Source organism: Penicillium manginii, assembly GCF_028828005.1.
Source record: "Penicillium manginii strain IBT 31320 chromosome Unknown utg000001l:1.0-3466041.0:1.0-3467806.0, whole genome shotgun sequence".
Classification (NCBI taxonomy): domain Eukaryota; kingdom Fungi; phylum Ascomycota; class Eurotiomycetes; order Eurotiales; family Aspergillaceae; genus Penicillium; species Penicillium manginii.
This window is the reverse complement of record NW_026643102.1, coordinates 3,128,670-3,151,661: the sequence shown is the minus strand read 5'-3', so window position 1 is coordinate 3,151,661 and position 22,992 is coordinate 3,128,670. Positions and strand designations below refer to the sequence as shown.

The 22,992-nt window shown below is 50.3% G+C and overlaps 8 protein-coding genes across 8 annotated transcripts; 2 read left to right on the top strand and 6 right to left on the bottom strand.

Annotated features, from left to right (window-relative positions):
• Nucleotides 1–791: 791 nt before the first annotated feature.
• Nucleotides 792–3,212, top strand: N7533_001163 (isochorismatase family protein family; the record flags this gene model as incomplete). Its single annotated transcript, XM_057097813.1, has 1 exon — nt 792–3,212. The coding sequence occupies one exon, from the start codon at nt 792–794 to the stop codon at nt 3,210–3,212; it is 2,421 nt and encodes an 806-aa protein (XP_056966306.1).
• A 170-nt stretch (nt 3,213–3,382) lies between these two features.
• Nucleotides 3,383–4,214, bottom strand: N7533_001162 (rhamnogalacturonan acetylesterase RgaE; the record flags this gene model as incomplete). The annotated part of the gene is made up of 2 exons (XM_057097812.1): nt 3,383–4,023; nt 4,103–4,214. The coding sequence occupies 2 exons, from the start codon at nt 4,212–4,214 to the stop codon at nt 3,383–3,385; spliced, it is 753 nt and encodes a 250-aa protein (XP_056966305.1).
• A 747-nt stretch (nt 4,215–4,961) lies between these two features.
• On the bottom strand, nt 4,962–5,863 carry N7533_001161 (enoyl-CoA hydratase/isomerase family protein; the record flags this gene model as incomplete). The annotated part of the gene is made up of 2 exons (XM_057097811.1): nt 4,962–5,691; nt 5,751–5,863. 2 exons carry the CDS (start codon nt 5,861–5,863, stop codon nt 4,962–4,964), a joined length of 843 nt encoding a protein of 280 aa, XP_056966304.1.
• A 7,186-nt stretch (nt 5,864–13,049) lies between these two features.
• N7533_001160 (putative cell wall protein) lies at nt 13,050–15,608 on the top strand (the record flags this gene model as incomplete). Its single annotated transcript, XM_057097810.1, has 1 exon — nt 13,050–15,608. One exon carries the CDS (start codon nt 13,050–13,052, stop codon nt 15,606–15,608), a length of 2,559 nt encoding a protein of 852 aa, XP_056966303.1.
• Nucleotides 15,609–17,063: 1,455 nt separating this feature from the next.
• N7533_001159 (PWI domain-containing protein) lies at nt 17,064–18,235 on the bottom strand (the record flags this gene model as incomplete). Its single annotated transcript, XM_057097809.1, has 6 exons — nt 17,064–17,480; nt 17,545–17,571; nt 17,628–17,792; nt 17,875–17,940; nt 18,048–18,072; nt 18,132–18,235. 6 exons carry the CDS (start codon nt 18,233–18,235, stop codon nt 17,064–17,066), a joined length of 804 nt encoding a protein of 267 aa, XP_056966302.1.
• Nucleotides 18,236–18,668: 433 nt separating this feature from the next.
• N7533_001158 (archaemetzincin) lies at nt 18,669–19,946 on the bottom strand (the record flags this gene model as incomplete). The annotated part of the gene is made up of 1 exon (XM_057097808.1): nt 18,669–19,946. One exon carries the CDS (start codon nt 19,944–19,946, stop codon nt 18,669–18,671), a length of 1,278 nt encoding a protein of 425 aa, XP_056966301.1.
• A 591-nt stretch (nt 19,947–20,537) lies between these two features.
• Nucleotides 20,538–21,877, bottom strand: N7533_001157 (wax synthase family protein; the record flags this gene model as incomplete). Its single annotated transcript, XM_057097807.1, has 2 exons — nt 20,538–21,060; nt 21,114–21,877. The coding sequence occupies 2 exons, from the start codon at nt 21,875–21,877 to the stop codon at nt 20,538–20,540; spliced, it is 1,287 nt and encodes a 428-aa protein (XP_056966300.1).
• A 338-nt stretch (nt 21,878–22,215) lies between these two features.
• On the bottom strand, nt 22,216–22,776 carry N7533_001156 (DUF924 family protein; the record flags this gene model as incomplete). Its single annotated transcript, XM_057097806.1, has 1 exon — nt 22,216–22,776. One exon carries the CDS (start codon nt 22,774–22,776, stop codon nt 22,216–22,218), a length of 561 nt encoding a protein of 186 aa, XP_056966299.1.
• Nucleotides 22,777–22,992: the final 216 nt, after the last annotated feature.

Genomic DNA, 22,992 nt, shown 5'->3' with positions numbered 1-22,992 from the left:
GTTCTGCTGTTGCTCCCCGGTCCGATGCCGGTGAGTTAAGCTCAGCTATGATTGGTGAGATACGCCGAGTGGGTCGTATATGGCCCAGGGAACCATGGAAGGAGAAGTGTGTCACTATAGACTTACTAGTAGTACCTAGTAATAAGTTGATACATATCTCTAGTACTATGATACTTAGTAGAGATATGAGATATACCCTGGGAATTCACTAGAATACCCCAGATCACGGGCTACACTGCTATTTGGGTACCCTAGATCCCTAATGAGTTGGCTACTCATACTATTCCAAGGGTACTAGTTAACTAACTAGTAGTACATAGGCACCTAGTAAGCTATTATAGACTACTTACTATATATCTATAGTTACCAGACAGTAGATACTAGTATAATATTATCATCATGATGATAATACTACATATAATATACATAGTATACTATACAGGGTACTACATATGGATAATCCTCGTACCTATGTACTCCCTACTATGACTACACAGCCAATCGTAGTGGCCCAGGTGACCCGACATAACGGAAATGCTCTCCATCCCACCGCAACATCCAATCGCCATCTTCATCTCATTCCCATTCCCTGTCGTTTCCCTCGTTTCCCCTCCTTGAACCTGAAAGAGCCTGGAGTCACGTTGGATGAGGGTAGTACGACTACCACTTCTCTCTGCCTCAGGTGTCTCCGCCCCCAACCGCCCACTCCAATCTCCCTCTTACTCCCCGAATTGCTTCCCCTCTAATTCTTCCTCCTCTCGTCTGGCCTACTGCCCTACCATGTCGGTACGATGAGCTTCTTCTCTTTCGGTGATCTGCCTACCATCCAGACCCGCAAGGCTTTGCTGCTACTCGACTTTCAAAATGATTTTGTGCGCCCCGCCGGCGCCTTGCACGTCGCCAACACTGCCGATATCCTCGAGTCCGTCCCCCAGCTGGTCGCCGCCTTTCGTCGCGTCGGCGATGTAATCTGGGTCCGATCGCAGTATGATTCCCCCCAGGGGCTGGACGACTGGAACTTTGGCGACCGCATCGTCTTGGAAAAGCAACCCCCGAGACGGGTACCGGTACCTACTTCCGACATTATCGAAGCTTCCTCCGACCGCGACTCTCCCGAACCCGTTGACCCCGAAGCTTTTCTTTCCGGTCGTGCTGCCATGGCCTGCTCCCCACAGACTTCCGGCTTCCAATTCCCCGCGCCTATTCTCGCTGCCCTCGACCGGGAGCGAGACACCGTCCTGGACAAGTCGGGTTACTCGGCCTTGGAGTCAGAGGGTCTCGTTTTCTCATTTCGATCCCGGTTCATCACGGAGATTTATCTTTGTGGCTCACTCTCCAATGTGTCCGTCTATGCGACCGCCTGCGATGCCGTGCGCAACGGTTTCTCAGTAACCCTCATCGAAGACTGTCTCGGCTATCGGGACTTCCAACGCCATCAAGAGGCCATGCGGCGCATGGCGGATATCCTTGGAGCAACAGGCCTAGATGCACGCGAGCTGATTCAGGAGTTGGACTGGCAGGAAACCCATGCCATCGCGAAAGGCGGTTCCCAACCAAAACAAAGAGCGACCGTGCCGGCTGGCATCGAGGGCTTTATGGATAGCTTAGGGGTTCAGGCGGACGATACCATTCCGGAAGAAAACCCCGATGATGACATGCGCAGTTTGACCGAGCTGGCCTCACTCACTCGATCGCACCGGATGACAGCTGGAGGTTCTCAGCCTCGCTCGGGAGGAATCGAGGGCAAGAAACATGTACGCGCTCGAGTGCGCCGCCCGAAACGTCGTGAGCCAAACCCTGATGCCGCGAATGGGAAACCTAGCAACAGCATTGGAGAAGGTGATTCTCGTCTTATTCCCGATCTTGATATACCTGCAGATTGCTTTGCGCGTATTCACGCAGAAGTCTCCTGGCAGAAGATGTACCACCTATCAGGCCAGGTGCCTCGATTGGTAGCGGTACAAGGAGCCATCCAGCCAGATGGATCGATGCCGATCTATCGACACCCAGCCGATGAATCTCCGCCCTTGAAACAATTCACACCCGCAGTGGATCAAGCAAGGATCGCAGTCGAGCGCATTCTTGGTCATCCTTTAAACCATGCACTCATTCAACTTTACCGCGACGGAAATGACTCGATCTCCGAGCACTCGGATAAGACACTCGACATCGCTCGGGGCTCATACATCTGCAATGTGAGTCTAGGCGCTCAGCGTGTCATGGTCCTCCGCACCAAGACGTCTGCGAGCGAGGCCAAGGAAAAGGAAGGCCAGGAAGTGGTTCGCGCGACACAACGTGTCGCCCTCCCGCATCGATCACTCTTCGTTCTCGGCGAGAAAACGAACATGCGTTGGCTACATGGAATTCGACCGGATAAGCGACCAGACGCGGCCAAAGCACCCGAGGAGAAAGCATACGGCGGCGAACGCATCTCGATTACATTCAGGTACATTGGCACATTTGTTGACCCGGCAGCCAACCTTATATGGGGCCAAGGAGCTGTGAGCAAATCGAGAGAAACTGCTCGCCCAGTGATTCACGGCGATGCCGCGCAGACAGAGAGATTGATCTATGCATTTGGACAAGAAAATCGTGCTACAGAATTCAGTTGGAGCGGAGTATATGGCAGCGGATTTGATGTTGTCAACTTTGTCACTCCATCAACGTCACGTTTGACGCTGGGTGGCGATGCAGTAGCTGATCTCAGGGTGCGTATGGGTCTGGGGGAGAGCGGGATCCGATATGAGGCGAGTGCCAACCTCGTCGTGGATCTTACTGAAAACGACTACAATTCTACCAAACAGCCAATTTTTACGGGCTCCGATGGTAATACTGTCGTTGGCGACTTGAATATATTGAAATGTCTTGCCGAGCGGCCCGCTGAATCTGTCCGCCCTGGTCTCGAGATACTTCGAGGTGGCAGTCACGTCCTATGGATAGAAGAGATATTTTCTTGCTGGCGTAAACACCGCCAGAGCAATTCTGGGACCATTTTTGATTTCGGGCTCAGTATGTTTGATCGCGCCCTCGATGGACAACATTACCTCGGAGGCTCAACATTCGGCATTGATGATTGCGCGTTATGGCCAGTTTTGCGAGAGATCTGTCAGGCTCAGGGCCCCTTTGAAAATCGATTCCCAAATCTGCACCAATACTATCAACGCGTCGAGAAACGAGGCATCGTCCGATCCATCCTCGAGGAATTACGCTGAGTTTGAACAGACTTGTCGATGTTGCAGCCTGTTTCCCGCGAATGATACCCTTGGTTATTGCTGTCTTGTAGCTTATGGACATATATGATGATACTTTATGAATCTTGCATCTGAATTGATTTCATTCTTTTTACTACTGATTTCTACACATTGACTGTATCGTATACCCTTTACAGACAGCTGCCGGGGAAACTCGAGGTGTTCAAAAGGCTCTGAAGACCAACGTTTCCGCAAACCACCGCCTTGAAGAATGCCTCAGCAACGACCTGCGCTCCCGCGGCACTTGTGTGGGTGTGGTCCAGAGGGAAGTACGCATCGACAGTACTAAGGCCCAAAGACTCAAATCTATCGGCCACATATGCTCCGTGGTCCACATATGATGCACCCGCTGTCTCAGCGGCCAATTTGGCATACGCCACGAATCGCGAGGGAGAGTACGTGAAAGTACCCGTCTCCCATGGGTTGTTGGGGGTCTGGCTCGAGATGAGCACATTGGCACCCTTGGCTTTGAACTTTGCTGTTGCGTTCTCCAGGTATTTGGGGAAGGTCAGGACGGTCTCGGCGACGCCGTCGTAGGTGGTGCTGCAGGTCTCGTCGCCGGTGCCGGAGCAGTCAGTGCGGCCGTTGTCGGTTGTGGATAGAGAACCGCCGTCGTTGTGGCCAAATTCAATGATCACCCAATCTCCTGATTGGACTTGGCTTGCGATGGTGTCGAATCGTCCCTCTCGAGTGTAGGATCGGGCACTACGGCCAGCGACAGCTTGGTTGGATACGGTGGCTGTGGTGTAGGGGGAAACATATTGACCCCATCCTAGTGGTATCAATTGATATCAGCATGAATGACGGAGAGTAATTACTCATGGATACCACCGCTAGAGAGAGAGACATACCTGCAGTGCCAGATCCAGTTCCACCTGTTGCCATAGTCGAGTCACCAGCGAGGTAGATGGTCGTTCCCAGCGCACTGGGAATGATGGCCGAGAGGAGAAGAGTAGACTTCATGGCGAAAGATGTTTGAAAGTGATATCGAGTAAATCTAATCAGATAGTTGAGAGGAATGATCTGTGACAGGCACAAATCCACTATGCTTATATAGCCTTCTACCAACTACTATACGGCTTGTAGTCCTCACCGTATCCACCCATCACTTGATTAACCCCTTCCTGCATAAATTAAGCCAAGCATAGGGATACGTGGGAAAAAGCAAGCCTAAGCCAAGCTCTTCACGGATTTCGTCCGCAGGCGCTCGGTCCTGCTCGGTCCTACGGAGACGATGATCCAGCCTGCAGACGGCGAAATCAACGCCGCCGCGGGGATGCGGCGATCGCTCAGTGCCTTTGATTCATGGAACCTGCATCCTCACCCTGCAAGTAATCTGCAGAGTTCTTCCTGAGGGGTGAAGGCTGGCACCTGGCGTCATGTCAAAATACTATTTTGACTTCGAGGAGAATGTCATCCTGGAACCGAAGCTGCCGAAACACACTCTGTTTCGGGGCTTGTTCCCAGCAGGGCTTACCCCATCCATTGCGGAATTCGACCGAGACAAACGGTCTGGCCAAGAGGTTTGAGTGAATCAGATAAACAGTGAGATGTCAATGTGGCTGCGGATTCAACTCGAAATACTATTTACTGTACTATATATTCCGTTCTTTGCACTTTATATACAAGGGGGGGGTGGGTCGGGTTAATCCTCGGTGGAGATAGCCCCGAATCCCGGAAACATCAAACGGGTCAACTGCCAGTGCATGCTTACAGTTTCTCAAAGGTAGGCGTACGCTTCTGCAATCCGGATAAAAGGGCCGCGGTGACGTCCTTTGTTTGGAGAGCAGCGCCGTTCCACACACTCGTGTAGCGCAGACCATCCTGAACAGAATGGTCGCGCGACCAGTTCAGGATCTCCTTGGTACCTTGGACCGCAACAGGACTCTTGCTCGCAATCAAACCAGCGAGCTTGAGGCCTGCTGTGATTGTTGCCTGACGATCCTCGTGGACCGAGTTCACGAAGCCGACACGAAGCGCTTCCTCGGCGCCGAAGACCCGCGCTGAAAGCGCAACCTCCTTCACCCAGCCAAAGTTACTCACGACTTTGGGTAGTCGGCTGAGAGTGCCGATGTCTGCTGCTAGGCCAATATCCACTTCCTTGACGGCGAACTTGACGTCCCGAGAGCAGATACGCACGTCGGCAGCTGTGGATAGATCAATAGCGAGACCGAGCGCAAAGCCGTGCATAGCGACTATGACGGGTTTCTCACAGCGCTCGACAGCTGTGATACAGTCCTGGAACTCGGTGATGTGGCGGCGCATGAGAGTTGCAGCGCGTGCGGGGTCGAGTTTGTTTTCTGAGAATAAGGGACCACTTGATGCGGCTTTGACGTCTAGGCCAGCCGTGAAAGCCTTTCCAGCGCCGCTGAGAACGATGGCGCGTACATTGCTGTCCTCGGAGAGCTTCTCGAAGACTTGCTTCATTTCGAGCCACATGCTAGCAGGATGAAGAAGTCAGTGATGTCGAGTGATATAGAAATGGGAAGAGAAACTCACGCTTCGAAGAAAGCATTCATTTTGTCGGGGCGATTGATCTCGACGTGTGCAACATAAGGATGATCGGCTGGGAACTGCACGGTGAAGTGCTTGAAGGAGTAGTCTTGCGACATGATGGGAGGTACAACCTTTAGGAGGCTGCTTGAATGTCGAGATGAGGAATAGTAGACCAAGTGCTCGAAGTAAAAGGGCTGAAGGATTAATTCGAGGATAACTTGACAGGACGAAAGATGAGTAGAGTAGAGTAGAGGGTAAAGGTAGAGAGGAGATTCGGCATGTCGGACCACCTTGAGGCAGGGCACTTCTAATCAAAACCCACATGCCTCGGTCCGGATAAGCTGCGATAAGCCCCCACATTTACCTACCTTGACCCGGGGCTACCTATTGTGGCTTTAAGGCCACATACTATAGACTATAGTGTCTACTAGGTTATTGGTTACTGAGAGAGTATTGGCTACTGGTACATCCTCAGTTACCTACCTGACGGCGAGAAAGTAGGACCTTATACACAGCATCTTTTCTAGATAGGCAGGATATGGTGTTCCCATAGCGAAATGGGGTGTCCACTTAGCATCGCTCATTTGAAGGGGAAAATACCTCACAGGGATATCCATGGGTATAGAGCTGGAGAGAGCAAGTCGTAGATAGGATTGATTGATTTATTGAAATCAGGTATTTCATGATAAGATGAATATGGACAAAGATATGGGAAAAAAACATGGGAAGATCACAAAAGGCCATGAAACAGCGAAGGAGCGCAGCGAGACAAGTTGTCTGGTGGATGATTTCCTGGAGGGATGCATGATGGATGGATAGATAAATATAGGAGGAATGACCTGAGGCTATCTACTACACACATAGTGGGCACGGCATAACTCAGCAGCCATGGGAGCCTCATCTCTTAGGTCTCTCAGCAGTGGAAATAAGTAGGTTAAAGCTTCGAGGGTTGTGAAGTAGTCCGAAGCCGGCGGATGGGCTCGAGGGGTTGCCAGGCTCAGTGGCAACAGTATTTCCGGCGATGTTCAAGCCTTTGCACGACCGATTGCTCGTGAAATTGAAGGGCCTGGTACTCAGCTCTTTTATAGAGCATCTCTTTCTAAAAATAGAGGAGCTCTTCCTCCAACGGCAACTTATCCATTCTTGTGATATTTGACTCAAACGAGTCTTGTGGCAGCAAAATCTTGTCCATAAGTGCTCAGCGGGGGAAAACTCGTCTGCCGTACACGAAGGTGGGCTGCAATCCATCGGACCCTCTGGAGGAGGGCATCTTTCGTTGGCGGGGTTGCTCTGCCAGTCTCCCTCCACCGGGGAAGATGCCATCATGAAGGCCAATCTGATCCGAGAACTTTCACAGATAAATCTAGGTCTTTGAGCGCTCCTGTATTCATTAAATATTGGTAACCACTCTGGAAGGGACTCTAAACTCAATTCACATACTAGACCGGCGTCGCTCCACGCCAACCGTACCCCAGGCACAATCTGCCAAGCAATATAGGTTAGAAACCCGCCAGGAACTGTCCCATCATTACCCTGGTTCGTCTCATCATATCATACTGTGTAAACCGGTGTCGCTCCGGGTGACTCTTGGCACCAAACGCGACAGGAGGTCTCGACAGAATTCTTCTGATTTTGGCATGCGATGTAGATTCAAGTTACTGCTGGCAGTACGAACTACTATCAGAGAATGCATATCCCGGAGGGCGCTCCGCCCTCGTCTTGTCGCTGATCAATAAACATGCGTGAAAGCAGAGGTGCAGTGGAAGCATCAGGCTGGAGCTTCGAAGTATCGTGTCATAGGGCATCTTGTAGCCATGGCCTTTGAAAGGTATGTCTTTCGGATGTCCGTCTAGTCATCGTTTAATCCTAGCTCCGAGTGTATATGTGTTAATTCGAAGTTCTTCCAAGATTCACTTACGAGGAAAATGATGTGGGGGGGAGACGGGCGAAACGGGAGGCGAAAACTGGGCCATCTTGCCCGCACTTGTCGTTCTTTGTGTGTGTTGGCGTTGTTGTCATTTTTTTGGTGTTATTGGTGCTATCGAGAGATATGAAGAGAAGAGATGAAGAGAGGGGGTTGAAGAGGAAACATCCAATATCATGTGAGCACAGAAGGAAGGATCTACAAAAAACAGGTACTACATCTGAGCTGGTAGTTTTCGACATGGGCATTACAGTAGGGCATTACAGTACATATACTATACATAGAGTACCATTCATGAATTTATTCTACTGGTAGTATTCATAGTATTATACAGTATTCATCACCGCCATCTTACTTCGTCCTGATCGGGTTGAAGCTAGAATCGGAGACTGTTCCATGGATGAATCTTCTTCATTCATACTAATACTAAAAAGTATTCTATTACTATTAAACATCCCTATTTCTAACACCTTCATAGCATTTCTTACTTTTTCTCATACTCGTTCTTACTTGTTCCTTCACCGTCAACACCACAATCTCTGACTCTGCCGAACCCGAAGACACACCTGCTGACAATCGTCATGGATCATTTAAAACTTTGTCAAATTTTATATTCCACGCTCACGCAAGAAAATGTGTCAACCTAGGGCTCGGTCAGGATAGAGAGGATCTTCTATGGAGGATTCATGTACCAAACGATCCTAGCTGCCTGAGTTCCAAGCTTGACCACTCACTTACCACACACAGCCCTCGTATGTGTTTCGAAGATATGGCACCTCTGACGTTCGAGAACCTGCGATCTCGCAAACTGTCCTATCTCCGTGATAAGCGATACAAGAAGGGAAAACCTTTCGTTCGAAAAACACCATTCATCTATGACATATGGTACAAGGAGCCGTCAAAGATAAAGGGAATCTTATCTATGTATTCCAGCCCAGACCGTTTGGTGGGATCTGTGAAAAACTGGATATCTGGATATCACATGCTAAAAACCCATCCATCCATTCCCTTTTGCTTTATAGCCAATTGCCATAGCTTTTCTCCCTTCTTTTCCTTTACATTTATGTCTGTTTTGCGGATTATGATAATACATTCTATTCTGCTCGAACTCTTACTAGAGTCTTCGCTTTAACGGTAGATCATGAAGATGCTGAACAAGACCAGCAGCCATAATTAAAGCCTGAAATTCAAGCTAGCAAGGTTTTGCTTCAGACTCCCCAAAGTCCACCGCGCTCATTGTGTTTGTATCTGAACGTGGTTTGTCGCGCACTGAAATTTCCTGCGGTATGGGCATTGCGTGCTTGATATTCTACAATTAAACTTTTGATTGAATTAGTACTGCCTAGTTGCTGATGATACTAGTTAGTGGCTAGCTAGGTACTCCATGGTTATCTCGCCGATGATCTCAATTAATATGTAAATAATGCAGAGCTAACTTCACGTGGCACCTGGTGATGACTGACCATACAGAGACTCGGACCTGAGACGAACGATGCTATTCATATCACGGCTAAACCTATATCGGTCGGTCAGTTTTCCTAATTTTCAATGTTCTCCAATTTCCTCCTGCGATTCACAAGCCCATTACTCGCTGGTGATCCCGAGGCCCTGGGTCCTTCGTCTTTGCTGGCAGTATCTCGGAACTCCAGGTACAGCTTTTCTAATACTAGTATATTCAGATAAACTTGGTTCTGGTAAAAGCCACGTCTTCGCGTAAGCACCGTCATCATCCTCCATCTCAATAATATGAGGGTTCAGGCACCAGAAGTCCGTCGCATTAGGTGACTAGTAGTAGTACTAATCTGGCGAGAAATTGTCCAGTTTTCACCGCGACCTAAGCAAAGAATTCAAGTTCAAGTTACTTGCAGCCTTCAAAGTTAAGACCAATTCCATCTCCGACCGATGGCAAGCTGCGTACATACATCAAAAATAAACATATTAGCCAACCTCCTTCACACTTCTTTCATGCAAGGTACATGCAAGTCAGACTGAGCAATCCAAACAGGGGCAGCTTAAAATCCCATAAATTGGGTAATCTCAACAACTTGAAGGGTATCGGCTACAAGCACCGTAAATGAAAAGGCTCACATGCGCAAACTCTCTCTCTCTCTCTTCAACCTCTTCAACGGCTCCACCATCCTCGCCCTTGTCCCCGCCGAGAAAATTCTTCGATTCAGGTACCATGGCATAACCCCTCGTACGCGCACTATGCAAAATAAGGTCTGCTATGCATCTGTCGCAAAGCCTGCAGGTTCTGCAGAACGCAGAACACACCACACCGGAACTCTACCGTGGGTGGTGGATGGAGAATGTCCGGCCGAGTGTTGATTTGTTTTTCCAGAAAAAGTCCAAAAATAATCTACGGAGTATCAAAATTCAAAGTATAGTTCTTGCCATGTGATGCCATCGACATCGATCCGCTTAAGTGCCCACCTGCTAGATCGACCCAGAACTCTCGGTGCAATGGCCTAAAGGAGGAGTGGATAAAGAAGTGTTTCTCGATCCATTGATCTGTGCTAAGTCCCTTATCAGATTTGAGTTCCGAAAAACTTTGCAATGAGTATCTCTACGGAGAACGGAGTAGAGACGGTTCACTTATTCTCGCTGTCGGAAAATTAGTGGCGACGGGATTCAAGAGAGGAAAGATATTTTCCGATGTGCATATTTATGACAAGGACGGAAGTAGGAATGACGTTTGATGCATGGCCCCCAAGGGATGATGTTCAAGATTATCCAATTGTAATGAAAGATGATCTATCATCCCGTGTCCATTGATGTCCAGGATCCGAAGGAGCCGGACAACAAGGCAGTGTTATACCGAAGCTAATTAGATTAATCTTCATCCGAGGGGCTATGTCTGATCCCTCGGCAACTCTACTGCATGGGCCAAAATTCTCTACTCGAGGCAATTCAGCTGTCCCACAAGGTTCAAGTTGTGTTACAAATCGGACGCATCGTAAAATTAAGTGGGAAATTCCACGAGCCTGCATTCTTGACAGCTGTAACCTCAGGGCCTCGAATTCGGAATTTGGTAATTCAACGCGATGGATGATTCTTTTTTTAGCACGATCGTAAACCCTTTTCTCCATATCGATCGAACTGCTACTATATCTCACACTTGAGGCGTCGCGCTTTGTCTCCATGCCCTGGCAAGAGCCAACCTGGGGGAGAGGAGAGAAATAGTGAAACAGCGATCGCCTCGAGATCCTCGGGAAGCCCCTCTAGGGTCAAACGAACCGGTTCACTACCCGATGGCTTGAAGGGAAAAGGGGGCTGGCCGCTAGTTTCATTCTGGTGCAGTAGTCTGCGGAGTCTGGCGGACAGAGAAGCTTAAAAGGCAAACATATTTGTATAGGTCGATTGGACAAACGAGGATAAGCGGAGTCCTAGTCAGCCACTTGCTGAGGTTGCCCCTGGCGCTGTGCCTGTTTCGCGTTTGCATGCCCTGACTCCACCAAGCCCTCTCCTTGTGGAGTCAACACCCCTGGGTTCAGGAGGCCTTGTGGGTGGCCAATTTTGGGGCAGCTCTGAACTGAATGGGTCTCTCTGCAACTTCTGCGACGCCGGTCGCTTTTCCTGTCTCTTTGTTTACTCCATACGGTGGGGTCCCAGTCCCTGCGAGGTGAACTGCAGTTTACACACTATCGTTGCCGGTCGGGCGGTGGCTTGCATAGTGCAGCTCCCCAACTTTTGCCAATCCAGACTTTCGACTCCTGGGCTTTTGGTGCGCAAAATCCGGAATTTGGGATTGCTCTCCATCCATCCTGCAGGGATTCCTACTGCCCCCCGTGGAGCTCTTCCCGCCAGCTGCATGCAGGCTGCATCATCCTTCCGAAATATAACCGGATTTTGCCTTGACACACACATGGGCGGAAAAAAGAATAACAGCAATAGCAATCACCATAATAAAACAAAACAAGAGGTTAAAGATAGCATGCATCATCCGCGGTACGCATGTGGAGAAGAATTCACACCTTAACGGTTTTTGGCCAACGTACCCGACAATTTCCACCCAGGAACAATAAGCGTGAAGCACCAAAAATCAGTCGATTAGCCACCGAAGTCAAGACTTTGAACCTTGGGTCCATTTGTTTCGACATGTCTCTTTCTCTCCGCAGGGATTTCGAAAGCAGACCAGGATGCGTTGATACTAAGCTCGAAAGCGTCTAGGCTGTGCATCATGTTCCTGGACTAAACCCCTGGAGGATATGGGGCCATTTCCCAATGGACCACTCGGAATGATTCTCAGTTCTTTGCCAGCCCAGAAGTCAGAGACAGAGAGGTTCGTTGGGTCAAGTCGATGGCGCTCCTCCATTTATTGGATTTAATCAACTAAAGAACCAAGCAATAGAGCACTCCACCCCCTTTTAATTGCAAGCTCGATTGCGACCTGACCAAACCAGGATTACCTTCTTTTCAGCAAGCAAGACCAAAATAGCCCAGTCCAATATCCTTTCGGGCCCTGGCCCGTCGACCGTTGGTGGGTCATGACGATCGTTTCCCTTGAGATACTTGGACAGGTGGGTGATGATAACATTTCTCCTGCTGATCCTCGCCTGAGTTACCGGGTTAGTCGATGGACTCGCATGTCTCCTCGCGGAAGCACTCGTGCCAAAACACCAAAATTTGACCGCAAACTTGGATCCCAAGTTGTATACATACCGTATGCCAACTGCCGCACTTCTTGCCCTAATTTCCAGGGTCTCTCATATTTCTGACCAGGCCCTATCGCCAAGGTAGGGTCAATAGTCAGGATGAAAATCCCAATATCTCTTTCAATGGGCCTTACTGGGAACCTGACACCATCTGTGACGGCCTCGCCACAAATAGACGGCACGAGCGGGCACTGTTTCCACCCATGATGTTGTACCCAGGCTCATCCGCTAGATTATTACTGGTAGCCTTGTTCCACCGGAGGGGCCCTCAGAGATCCAAGACTACCCCCCCCGATATCCGCGAGGCTAAGGGGGATGTGGATTAGAGTGGATAGCTCCAAATATGGACTGATGCGTTGAGGTGTCGAGACCGGGGTAGTGTACACCCTACTGCACCTCCTGGTCCGTCCGGTGCTACTGGGATGTCCTGGACCCAAGTGGAGATTCGGCTTCCAGTGGGAGGCGATATTCCTGGATGATTAGGGGGGGCTGTATAAATATTGAGGATCTTCGCCCTCCCGTCAGTACTTCAGATCTTTATCCTCCAGTCTATCGTTAATACTGTTTTTGGACGGCCGTTGTGGTTCGTCTGTCTTTCTTTTTTTTTTCTGACGGGTTGATATTCTGTCAAGACCAGTCTTTTTTTTATTTTATTTTACTGTCATTCACTTTTGGCTCTTTCGACGCCTATACATTCGCTATCACACACTCGTGACGCCGACAATGCGTTCCTCTCTTCTCCTGCTCGCCGCTCTGGCGGGTTCCTCTCTGGCCTACCCTGCCCGCGACGTCACCTACGACCGCCGCACTCTCGGCCTCCTCGCTGATATCCTCGGAGATGTCACCGTCGACGTTGGTGACATTCTCCACCTCATCCTGGGTGGTGGTGCCTCGGCCTCTGCGTCTGCCTCCGTTTCGCTCCTCTCTGGTCTGAGTGCTCACGGTGCTGCTGCTCTCCAGGGTGGTGCTATCGGATGCAGTGCTGGCACCATTCACGTCGGTGCTCGTGCTGAACTCAAGAAGTGGCTGCACTCCCAAGCCCACATCAAGGGTTCCCTCAAGACTCACCTTCTGACTTGGTGTGATGCTTCTGCTGATGTCACCCTGGCTGCTGATGTCCTGGCCTCTCTGTCCGCATTCATCCCTGCTTGCGCTGAGATTGCTGCTAAGGATTCCATCTACGTGACTATTGAGGGTGTTTTCTCCGCTGTGGACCTGGCGTCCACTCTTGTCCTTGAGCTCTCTGCTCAGGCTTCCCTTTCCGCTTTCCTTGAGGCCCACTTGAGCCTTGGTGCTGATATCCGGGCTGGTCTCGGTGTCTGCGCCAACGGTGGTGTTGTTGGCAGCTTGACTGCTGATATCAAGGCTTCTCTGCTTGCCTGGCTCAACCTCGATGACTGCCCTCTCAGCGCTGACCTGAAGGTCTCCCTTCTTGCCTGGATTCACGGCAAGCACGGTGCTGGTCTCGTTGCCATTGGTTCTCTCTCCGAGAGTGCTCTGTCCGCCATCTCTGTTGGTGCTTCCGTTGGACTCTCCGTTCAGGAGCACGGTGCTCTCTCCGTCCACGCCCAAGCCTCCATTGCTGCTTTCCTCGAGGCTGACATTGCCGCCAATCTCGATGCCAACATTCTTCTCGCCCTCAAGGGTTGCGCCAAGGGTCACCTCGCCTCCTCCCTGTCCGTTGAGGTCCGCACTGCCCTCGCTATCTGGCTGTCTGGCTCCAGCTGCTCTCTGGGTGTCGAACTGAAGTCCATTGTCCTGCTGTGGCTGTCCCTGGGTGCTACAGTTGACACCTCCGTCGATCTCGTTACTGGCCTTGTTGGTGATATCACCGGCTTCCTGAGCGTCACCGTCCTTGAGACCCTGAGTGTCAACCTCCGTGGTGCCCTTGGTCTGCTCATCTCTGGCGAGAGCCTCGCTTCCCTCTCCTGGGAGGCTCGTGCTGAGCTTGCTGCCTTCCTTGGTGGCTGCACCAGCATCGACATCGGTATCAGCATTGAGCTGATCATCATCGAGTGGTTCACTGGCTGCAGCATCCCCGGTGCTCCCAAGCCCTCTTCTTCCGTCCCCAGCCTGCCTTCGTCCACCCCTGCTGTTCCCTCCGGCTCCGTTTCTGTCTCCATCCCCGGTGGCCCTCACGGTGGTTCTACTCCCACTGGTGCCTCTCCCTCTGAGACTCCCGGTGTTCCCTCTGGAAGCGTTCCTTCTGGCTCCATCCCCTCTGGATCTGTTCCCTCCGGTGGTGTCCCCTCCGGCTCCGTCTCTGTCTCCATCCCCGGCGGTCCTCACGGTGGCTCTACCCCCCACTGGCGCTTCCCCTGGCGAGACTCCTGCCCCCCAGCGGTCCCTCCAGGCGCTACCACCACTCCTTGTGACACTGAGACCAGCGCTATTGTTGGCTCTACTGTGATCCCTGGTGGCCCCGCTCCCTCCGGAACCTCTCCTTCTGAGTCTGGCTCCGTTCCCTCTGGCAGCGTTCCTTCTGGCTCCGTTCCCTCTGGCAGCGTTCCCTCTGGCTCCGTTCCCTCTGGCTCCGTTCCCTCTGGCTCCGTTCCCTCTGGATCTGTCCCCAGCGGCCCCGAGGCCTCTTCTACCCCTTGTGATACCGAGACCAGCGCTATCGTCTCCTCCACTGTTATCCCCGGTGGTCCCAACGGTGGCTCTACCCCTACTGGTGTCTCTCCTGGCGAGACCCCTGCTCCTACCGGCCCTGCTGGCGCCGCCACTACTCCCTGTGACACCGAGACCAGCATTACTGTTGGCTCCACTGTGATCCCCGGTGGCCCTGCTCCTTCGGGCTCCGTTCCCTCTGGCCCTGCTCCCTCCGGTGCCTCTCCTTCTGAGTCCGGTGCTGTCCCCGGTGGCCCTGCTCCCACTGGCCCTGCCGGTGCTGCCACTACTCCCTGTGACACTGAGACCAGCGCCGTTGTCTCCTCCACTGTGATCCCTGGTGGCCCTGCTCCCTCCGGCGCCTCTCCTTCTGAGTCCGGTGCTGTTCCCGGCGGCCCTGCTCCCACTGGCCCTGCCGGCGCTGCCACTACTCCCTGTGACACTGAGACCAGCGCTGTTGTCTCTTCCACCGTCATCCCCGGTGGCCCTGCCCCCTCCGGTGCTTCTCCCACCGAGTCTGGCAATGTCCCCGGTGGCCCTGGTGCTAGCGCCAGCACTCCCTGCGAGACCGATGTCACCCCCGTCGTCACCTCCACTGTCGTCCCCGGCGGCGGTGCCAACCAGCCCCCCTGCTCCCACCACCGCTCCCTCAGTCCCCAGCGGCGGCGGTGACGAGACCGACAGCACCACCACTGTCACCGTCACCTCCACCGTCTGCAACTGCGAGAAATAAGCGGCTCAAAAACCGCAGTCCATGAAGACCATCAACACTGTCTTCTCCAGCTTCTGCTTTATTTTTTCTCATGACAAGATGACCTTCGAACCCCCATGGCATGGCGAGTGGCCTGCAGAACACGTCTTATCGTGGTCTCAGCAGCTCACCATTCGCCTTTGTCCTGTCTGTAGATATTTAATCTTAATTCTAATCTGCTCTGGGAACTTCTAGCCTGTCCATCCATGTAACTGTATATTTATGTGGGCGAACGGCTTTGGGCGGTTTGTGACTTTTAGACCTTTGTCGAATCATCTTCACCTTGTTATTTATATACGATTTGTCGATTTGCGCCTTATTCAAGATTCCCCCCTTCAATGGAGTACATTCCTTATACAATTCAACCTGCCACTGTTATACTATCTTCTGTTGTGAACGAAATTTGTTTTCTTATTGAGAACTGTACTTTATCATAGATCTATCTGAGTCAAAGTTCCTTTATATGTCAAGTCTTGAATCGAGTAAATTTCAATGGAACACTGGGTCTGATTTTAGCTTCTGATTATCAGATGCATTTCAAGTGGACCCTATTCCAAGTTCCCTTCAAGCCATCCCATTCATGATATGGTTCCAAAGACTGTTACTACTAGTAGTTTGTTAGTATACCTAGGTCGAGATACCCACTGGAGTGGTATTTAGTAACTAGTATGTGCCCAGTTGAAGAACACAACCTTGGAACTTGAAAATTTTGTAAGGTCGGACAGGACTAGTAGGGTTGATGTGAATTTCCATGGTTTCGTTTGCATTTAAAATGTCTATTTCATGTAGATAGCTGAGAAAAAAAAAAATCAAACCGTCCCCCCCATGAAGGTAAAAAGAGAAGAGAAGAAAAGAAGAGAACACGTGAACAGAAATGTGACCGGGATATTCAACGCCAATGGAAATGCGGACTGCATGCGCATGAAGTTTTAGCTATGCCTCCGAGGTTCGAAGAACCGACCTCATTCGGCATTATCTGGTTGCCCCTTCATTTACAGACAATTTCCCACTTGGTGATCCGGAACGACGTGAGGAACCCTCTTCTTCATCCGCCATCTTTTGTCGCTTCTCATCGGGCGCGGATGCAGATGATGTGTTACGCCTTCTCCGGCTACCAGGGTTGTATCGCTCCATGGAACGGCGACGACCTCTTTCCTTTCTAGGATCACGGCTTCGGCTCCGGCTCCGACCTCCAGAGCTACGACGCCGGTGGTGATGGTTGTGGCTATCATTATCGCGGCTGCGGCTGCGACTGCGGGTTAGGCGGCCAGCGTCACGATCTTCAACTTTTCTACGAGCGCCTTGCTCACGCGACCGCGAGCGCGATCTGGAATGGTGTTTGGTCTTTCCGTGTCGGCGGTGGTGTCGTGGGGGTGTTACGCTGCGGGAGACAGAGCGGCGTCTGCCTCGGTCTCGCCTGGGACTTGGTGAGCGGGAGGAATCATTTCGGGAGATGGATCTGTCTCGATCACCGTAGTCCGGGCTTCGTCGCCTCTGTCTATTTTCCTTGCGATCTCGGCGATCCGGCGATTTCGATCTGCTGAAGCTGCGGCGGCGCTGTCGACGAGGCGGCGAGCGGGAGCGGGAAGGGGAGCGCGAATCGGGGGAGTGATCTGGTCGACGGCCTCTGTGATTGCTAGACGGGACGTAAGAATCGAAATCGCGGCGAGATGGGGGTTCACGGTATCGTTCCCGGCTTCGGTATCGGGGTGGTGATCGTGAGCTTCGTCGGCCAAAGTCACGACCGCCGCCTCGTCTACCTCTTCCGCCTCGATCACCTCGATCACCACGCTCTCGGCGTCTTAGGTCGTCCATCTCGCGATCACGGGTATGCTCTTGTTCTTTTTGTCGACGGACTGCTTCAGCAGCCTTCTCGGCTTCGGCCTGTAGTCCAAAAGGTCAAATGGGTAGCGAAAATATAGGGTCAGGATGTAGGGTACCTTTTCTTGCATCAATTCTAGCTTCTTCGCTTCCAATAACTCCTTCGGAACACCCTGGGGATTTTCCTGGCCGCTGAGGCATAGCGACCACAGTTCTTGACAAAACTTGGCTGTATCTCGATCGAGGAACCCGGTCAACTGGATCTGGAGCGATTTGATATCGGGCTAGTTGGAGAAAGGTGAAGCGTTAGCCAATGCACTTTCTTAAATTGTCAAGTGGTAAAAAGAGAAGGTAAAGGTCACATACGAAGCGCGTCCCCTCTAGTAGATTGAAGCACAGCTCAATCACCACATCATCTTCATTGCCGAGGATCTTGGTTGTCAATCAGTTCCAATTCACCCACATGGCCCGATAACCAATATTTCGAAGCGTTGTTTTGTCGCATAGCGTCCCGGAATAATTTCGATGAGGGTACTTACCTCGGAAATTCGACTGGCAATCCATCTGTAACGAATGTTAATTTCGCGACTGCGGCATCTTGGGAAATCCGGGGAAAGGCGCACTTCTTCATGACCTCAATGTTGACTTTCTTCATGTCCACCTTCCGGCTGAACTCCGGAGGGAACTTAGTCTTCTTCAGCAGCTTGGCATCCACGGGGGCCGCCATTTTGGAGTGAAGCTGCGCGAGCGAGGTATGGAAGCAAGGTGTGGAGGAAGCTGTTCGGCGTGGAATAATGACCAACGGGCGGTATGATACTGCCACTGCTGTGTGCCTTGACGCCTTATAGCCTCAGGCGTGAACTATTAGTTAGAGAGTAACTTGAATTTCATGTAGAATATTACATACCACTAGTAATTCGGTCTCGTTTCATATTTATCACTTTTGGTGATGCTATGTGAAATTATCATACAAAACAAGTTATCAGACAAACAGAGCGCACCGACCTCCAAAGGAGGTCGGTGCGCGTAGGCACAAATACAGCCTTAGCATCTCCTCCTATAGTCAACCTACCCTCAGAAGTACCACTTCATTATTAACCATTCCCATAATCCAAGGTGCAGAAAGTATAAGTTCGAGACTATATAAGAGAATATTCGTCTTATCGGACCTGTTCTTCAAGCTCAATTAATCTTCCACGAATCCAAGCCGCCAAAGGCGCAAAAATGTGTTCGTTCTTGTAATGAGGTTTCTCACAAAAAGCGAGCAGGGCATGGTATCGTTCAATAGCAGTAGTGGAAGTGGCATGGAGAATTTTAGCCAGATCGACTGGACAAAGATAAGGTGGTTGTGAGGCATCTTCACCCACGGATGCTGTGCCTTGCATAGAACAAGCATAGTACATGCAATGGTCAATACCGAAACAGTGACCTAGTTCATGGCTAGCTGTCCGGCAAATACGTCCAAGCCAAAGAGCAGAGCGCGAACTCGACGTCAAATTTTCCATGGGAAGATTGCGGTGGACGGATATTGCGGTTTCCACGGGACCTGTCTTGGACGTAGAGGTGCCGACGTCCCCTTTGTTTTGTTTTGCTTTCGTGTGTGACTTGGAAGGTTTTTTCGCATTGGAATCTTCATCAGCCGCAACGCAGAAGGCAGATATGTAAGTTTCGCAATGTGATGCTGGCCAAGCGTGAAGACGTTCGACCGACTCGAGCGCATCTAGGTTTGGATTATATCTCGCGCTTGAAACGACGGCCACCCGACTCCCTCCATAAGCACGACCACAAGCAAAGTCATCGTTTTCGTCTTCGTATATATCGTGATTCACCAGAAATAGAAGTGCGTATGCATCCTTGGGCAACATGCCAATCGCAGCATCGAGAAGGTCATTTAGATTGAGTTGTCCATCAAAGACGCCATCCTTCGAGGCGCGGACACGGATTCGAACACATTCCTGAGATACTTCTAGACCAACATACTTTGGCCGCCGAGACCTGGCTTTGGAGGTCGATTTGGCGGAAGTTCCTCCGGGTCTCCATCCGACGAGGCGTAGAGTTGATCGAGACATCAGCTTCACAGGTAGCCCGTGATAAAACGCGCTCAGATATTCATGTACCTCATTAGTTAGAGGAGGCTCCACCCGGTCCTTTTGCTGATAATCCTTTGGCTGGCTCCATGTTTTTAAAAAATCTACATCGTCGCTTATTTGTGGTGGAGGAACCACATAAACGGTCCTCCGCTTCGGGGTGACTGGGTTGCGATCTTCTTCATCAACCCATTCCTGCAATGATTGAGGCGGATATTCAGGATCCTCGGCAATCTCATCTCCTGGCAGCACCAATGGCCCAGGAAAAGTCTTGGGATTATCACTTGCTAGAGCGGGGCCAGGTATATGGTTATCATTTTTCAGCTTTGTTGCTGCAATGCGTTCCTGCATATTGGGTCTTTTGAATAGTGCTTGAGAAGCATGGCGTGAGCATTCAAATTGCACAGATTGGTGAGTGCATTCCGAGACCGAAGCTGATTCCATTCTGAAGCTGTAAGAATGGGAAGAGTATGAATGGTAGAGGGGACCAGGAGATGTGTCCAGATAGAAAAGAGGAAGGAGCCAGGGCTTTGGTCGATGCAGACCAAGATGGATGAATTATGTATCAACTTGAAGTGCAATTTGGATGATATCATTTAGGCTGCGGCTCTTGAGGCTTCAAAGCGGGGGGCGGCTGCCTAGGCTGACTGCCCCACCACGAGATACTCAAGGAAGAATAAGACAAGTCAAGTCAAATTACTCAAGTATCCTCGACCTTAGCTAAATACTCCTTGTATCCCAACTGATGATGATATAGAGCTGGTATTAATTTTTAATACTGGGGATAGTTTCGAAAAATAGATAGACAGATTGTTTGCTGTCGAAGACCCATTGTGGTTTCAGGCGCGTTCGACTTTGTTGATATCAAATGCTCGAAACGTCTAAGAAGATATGACACAAAGCATTTCATTTCTCTTCTTTAGAAGTGCAGGTGCCTTGTTCTCAAAGCTCAACCTCGAACACGTATATAAGAAGAACGCCGCTGCAAACACACGATGTTGCCATAGGTACCATGCCAAATAATTGACAGAAGCTGAAGGGAACCATGTAGACGTCCTGGCTAGTCGATTGTATCATCGGGGTAAAATACCACGTGGATGATACAGCAAGCCAACCCATGACCCAACAGAATCCAAGAGTTCGTTGCCATGCGGGCGGCTCAGACTTACGAGAATTCGAATCTTGGGCTCTAGACGGAGAGAGCTGTTTCCATAGCCATTGCACACTATCCTCGATCATGATTGCGGGAATAAAAGCCATGAAGAACGGAATAGAACCTGAATTCTGGATGGGCACACTTTGTAAAAGATCGACAATTACATGATATAGACTTGAGCAAAGGAAAACCAAGAATAAATTGACATATCGCTCAACAAGAGAAGGCCGTTTAAGTCTCAAGATATCGCGTGTAATGAAGGTACTGGGAGATGTAAATGGTCGACGCATAAACTGATGCCAGAATTTGCTATTTATCAGGTTAGACACGTTCCCGAGTATGAAAGTCCGACTCGCACTTACCCCCAAAAGTTCCGTAAGGTATAAGCTTCTGAAATGCGTCCAAATGCAGGAGGCCAGTCTGAGGGGCTGTCTTCACCGAGGCCAACGAAAACGATCGATAGCAAGCGATAGACAGAGTCTCCAATTAATCGGTTGACTATGAACCAGATGGCTAGATGGGTGGTTCCTCGTTCCACCCATTGATGAAGCGAAACATTCCATTCAAGCTTCAATGGACGAGTATGGTGCGATGGCGGCGAATTTTGAACAGTTATTGTTTGGATGATGTCAAGGACCAGGTATTGCCAGAAGAAGATCGCAGATTGCCGAAGTAAAAAGAGCGACCGCTCAGGGCTTTGCATTCCCCTTCGACTATAATATAGCGCATGAGGAGGGATGTTCTTCGCCTGCCATGGTGTATTCACACCTCGTGTTTGAACTAGAGTTTTCGCTGCGGCGAGAACGCTAGATACCAAACTTTGCGGATTCTTGGCAATTTGAACGATATCATTTCGATCCAAGGGATGAATTAAGAGAAAATTTATCGATTGAATGACCACTAGAACGAGCACGCAGATAGTCTGACACCAAGTAGGGCAGCCTGCTGGTGCAAAGGGACGTATAAACCGACTGGCAGCCCAGACCAGATAGGGAATAGTTAAATAACGAAGTGGCGATCCCTTTGGCGTGGTTACGAGGATCACAGCAGGTAATGTATTCTGCATAAGATAGAACAGTATAAAGTCTAAAATATTGGCCCACGTGGACTGGTGCAAGCCATACATTGTAGACTGCAGGACCGAGTTGGTCACTCGCTGATGCTCATGTAAAAGCTGAAAAGCCCCTTTTATGGGAGCGGTCACAAAATCCTCAGATGGGCCGGCCCACTCACCCCAAGGGCCAAAAGTGGGCCGAATCTGTGCCATTGGCCAGCAATCCGTATAGCTGGTTAGTGAGCGATAATAGATCGGTGCATATGTTTGAGAAACTAACGGCGGTTGGAATGGATTTTGAAAGTTCGCGCTCTTTGAGTACAGCGATAATTTCGAATAGTCGTGATCGCGACAGGGCTTTGAATATTCAAGAAAGCCCTATACGGTCAATCACGAAAAGGGCCACACGTTCATGATCTCTGCAAAATCTGGTCATGATGCGTAAATCGTCCATTTCGCTTGATCTGATCATGGAGATCTTTCGCCCAATGTAGGTGATATGTGTCCCCAAGCTCGGTACATAATTCCACCGATGTCTGTTGATCCTTGAGGTTTTCAGAGTGGTTGAAGGGGGAGTACATATATCGTCTTTGAATAACTGTCAACTTCTTGTCCAATCCTTTATCGATTGTATACTGAGCGATTGAGATTGCCTGCGAGTCGGTCGCATAGACCAGTGGGGTGTTGCGAAAGATGTTACGAGGCACTTGATCGAGTAAGAGGATCAGGGCCATCGCGCCCTCGCCCTCACCCACACTCTTCCATGGATTCAGCTCTCCATCTTTGGCATCCTGATATAATCCAGTGAGATGCTTTCTAACGTATGCATCGTCCGAGGGGCTACCGTACCAGAACGATTTCTCTTTAAGATAGTCGGGTGAGGATTTTGGACCGAACCAGAAATCAAGGACATTTTGGTAGAAATCTGTGGTTATAGTTCGTTGAAAGAGGACGCCGGAGTGACTAGGCATTTTGAGATTATCTTGGGGTGAATACGAGGTTTAATAGTATGTCAAGGAAGGCAGCGTGATGAAAGTTGTAAATAACCAATGACGTCACGAAGTACCTGTCCGAGACTAAACGCCGCTGATAATTCTTAAGTCCGTTTCCAAATTATTCCCGATGACCACTGGCACCGTTTGCTTCGATAGACGTGCCTAGACCCATCAGATATCTTGAAGCCTTAC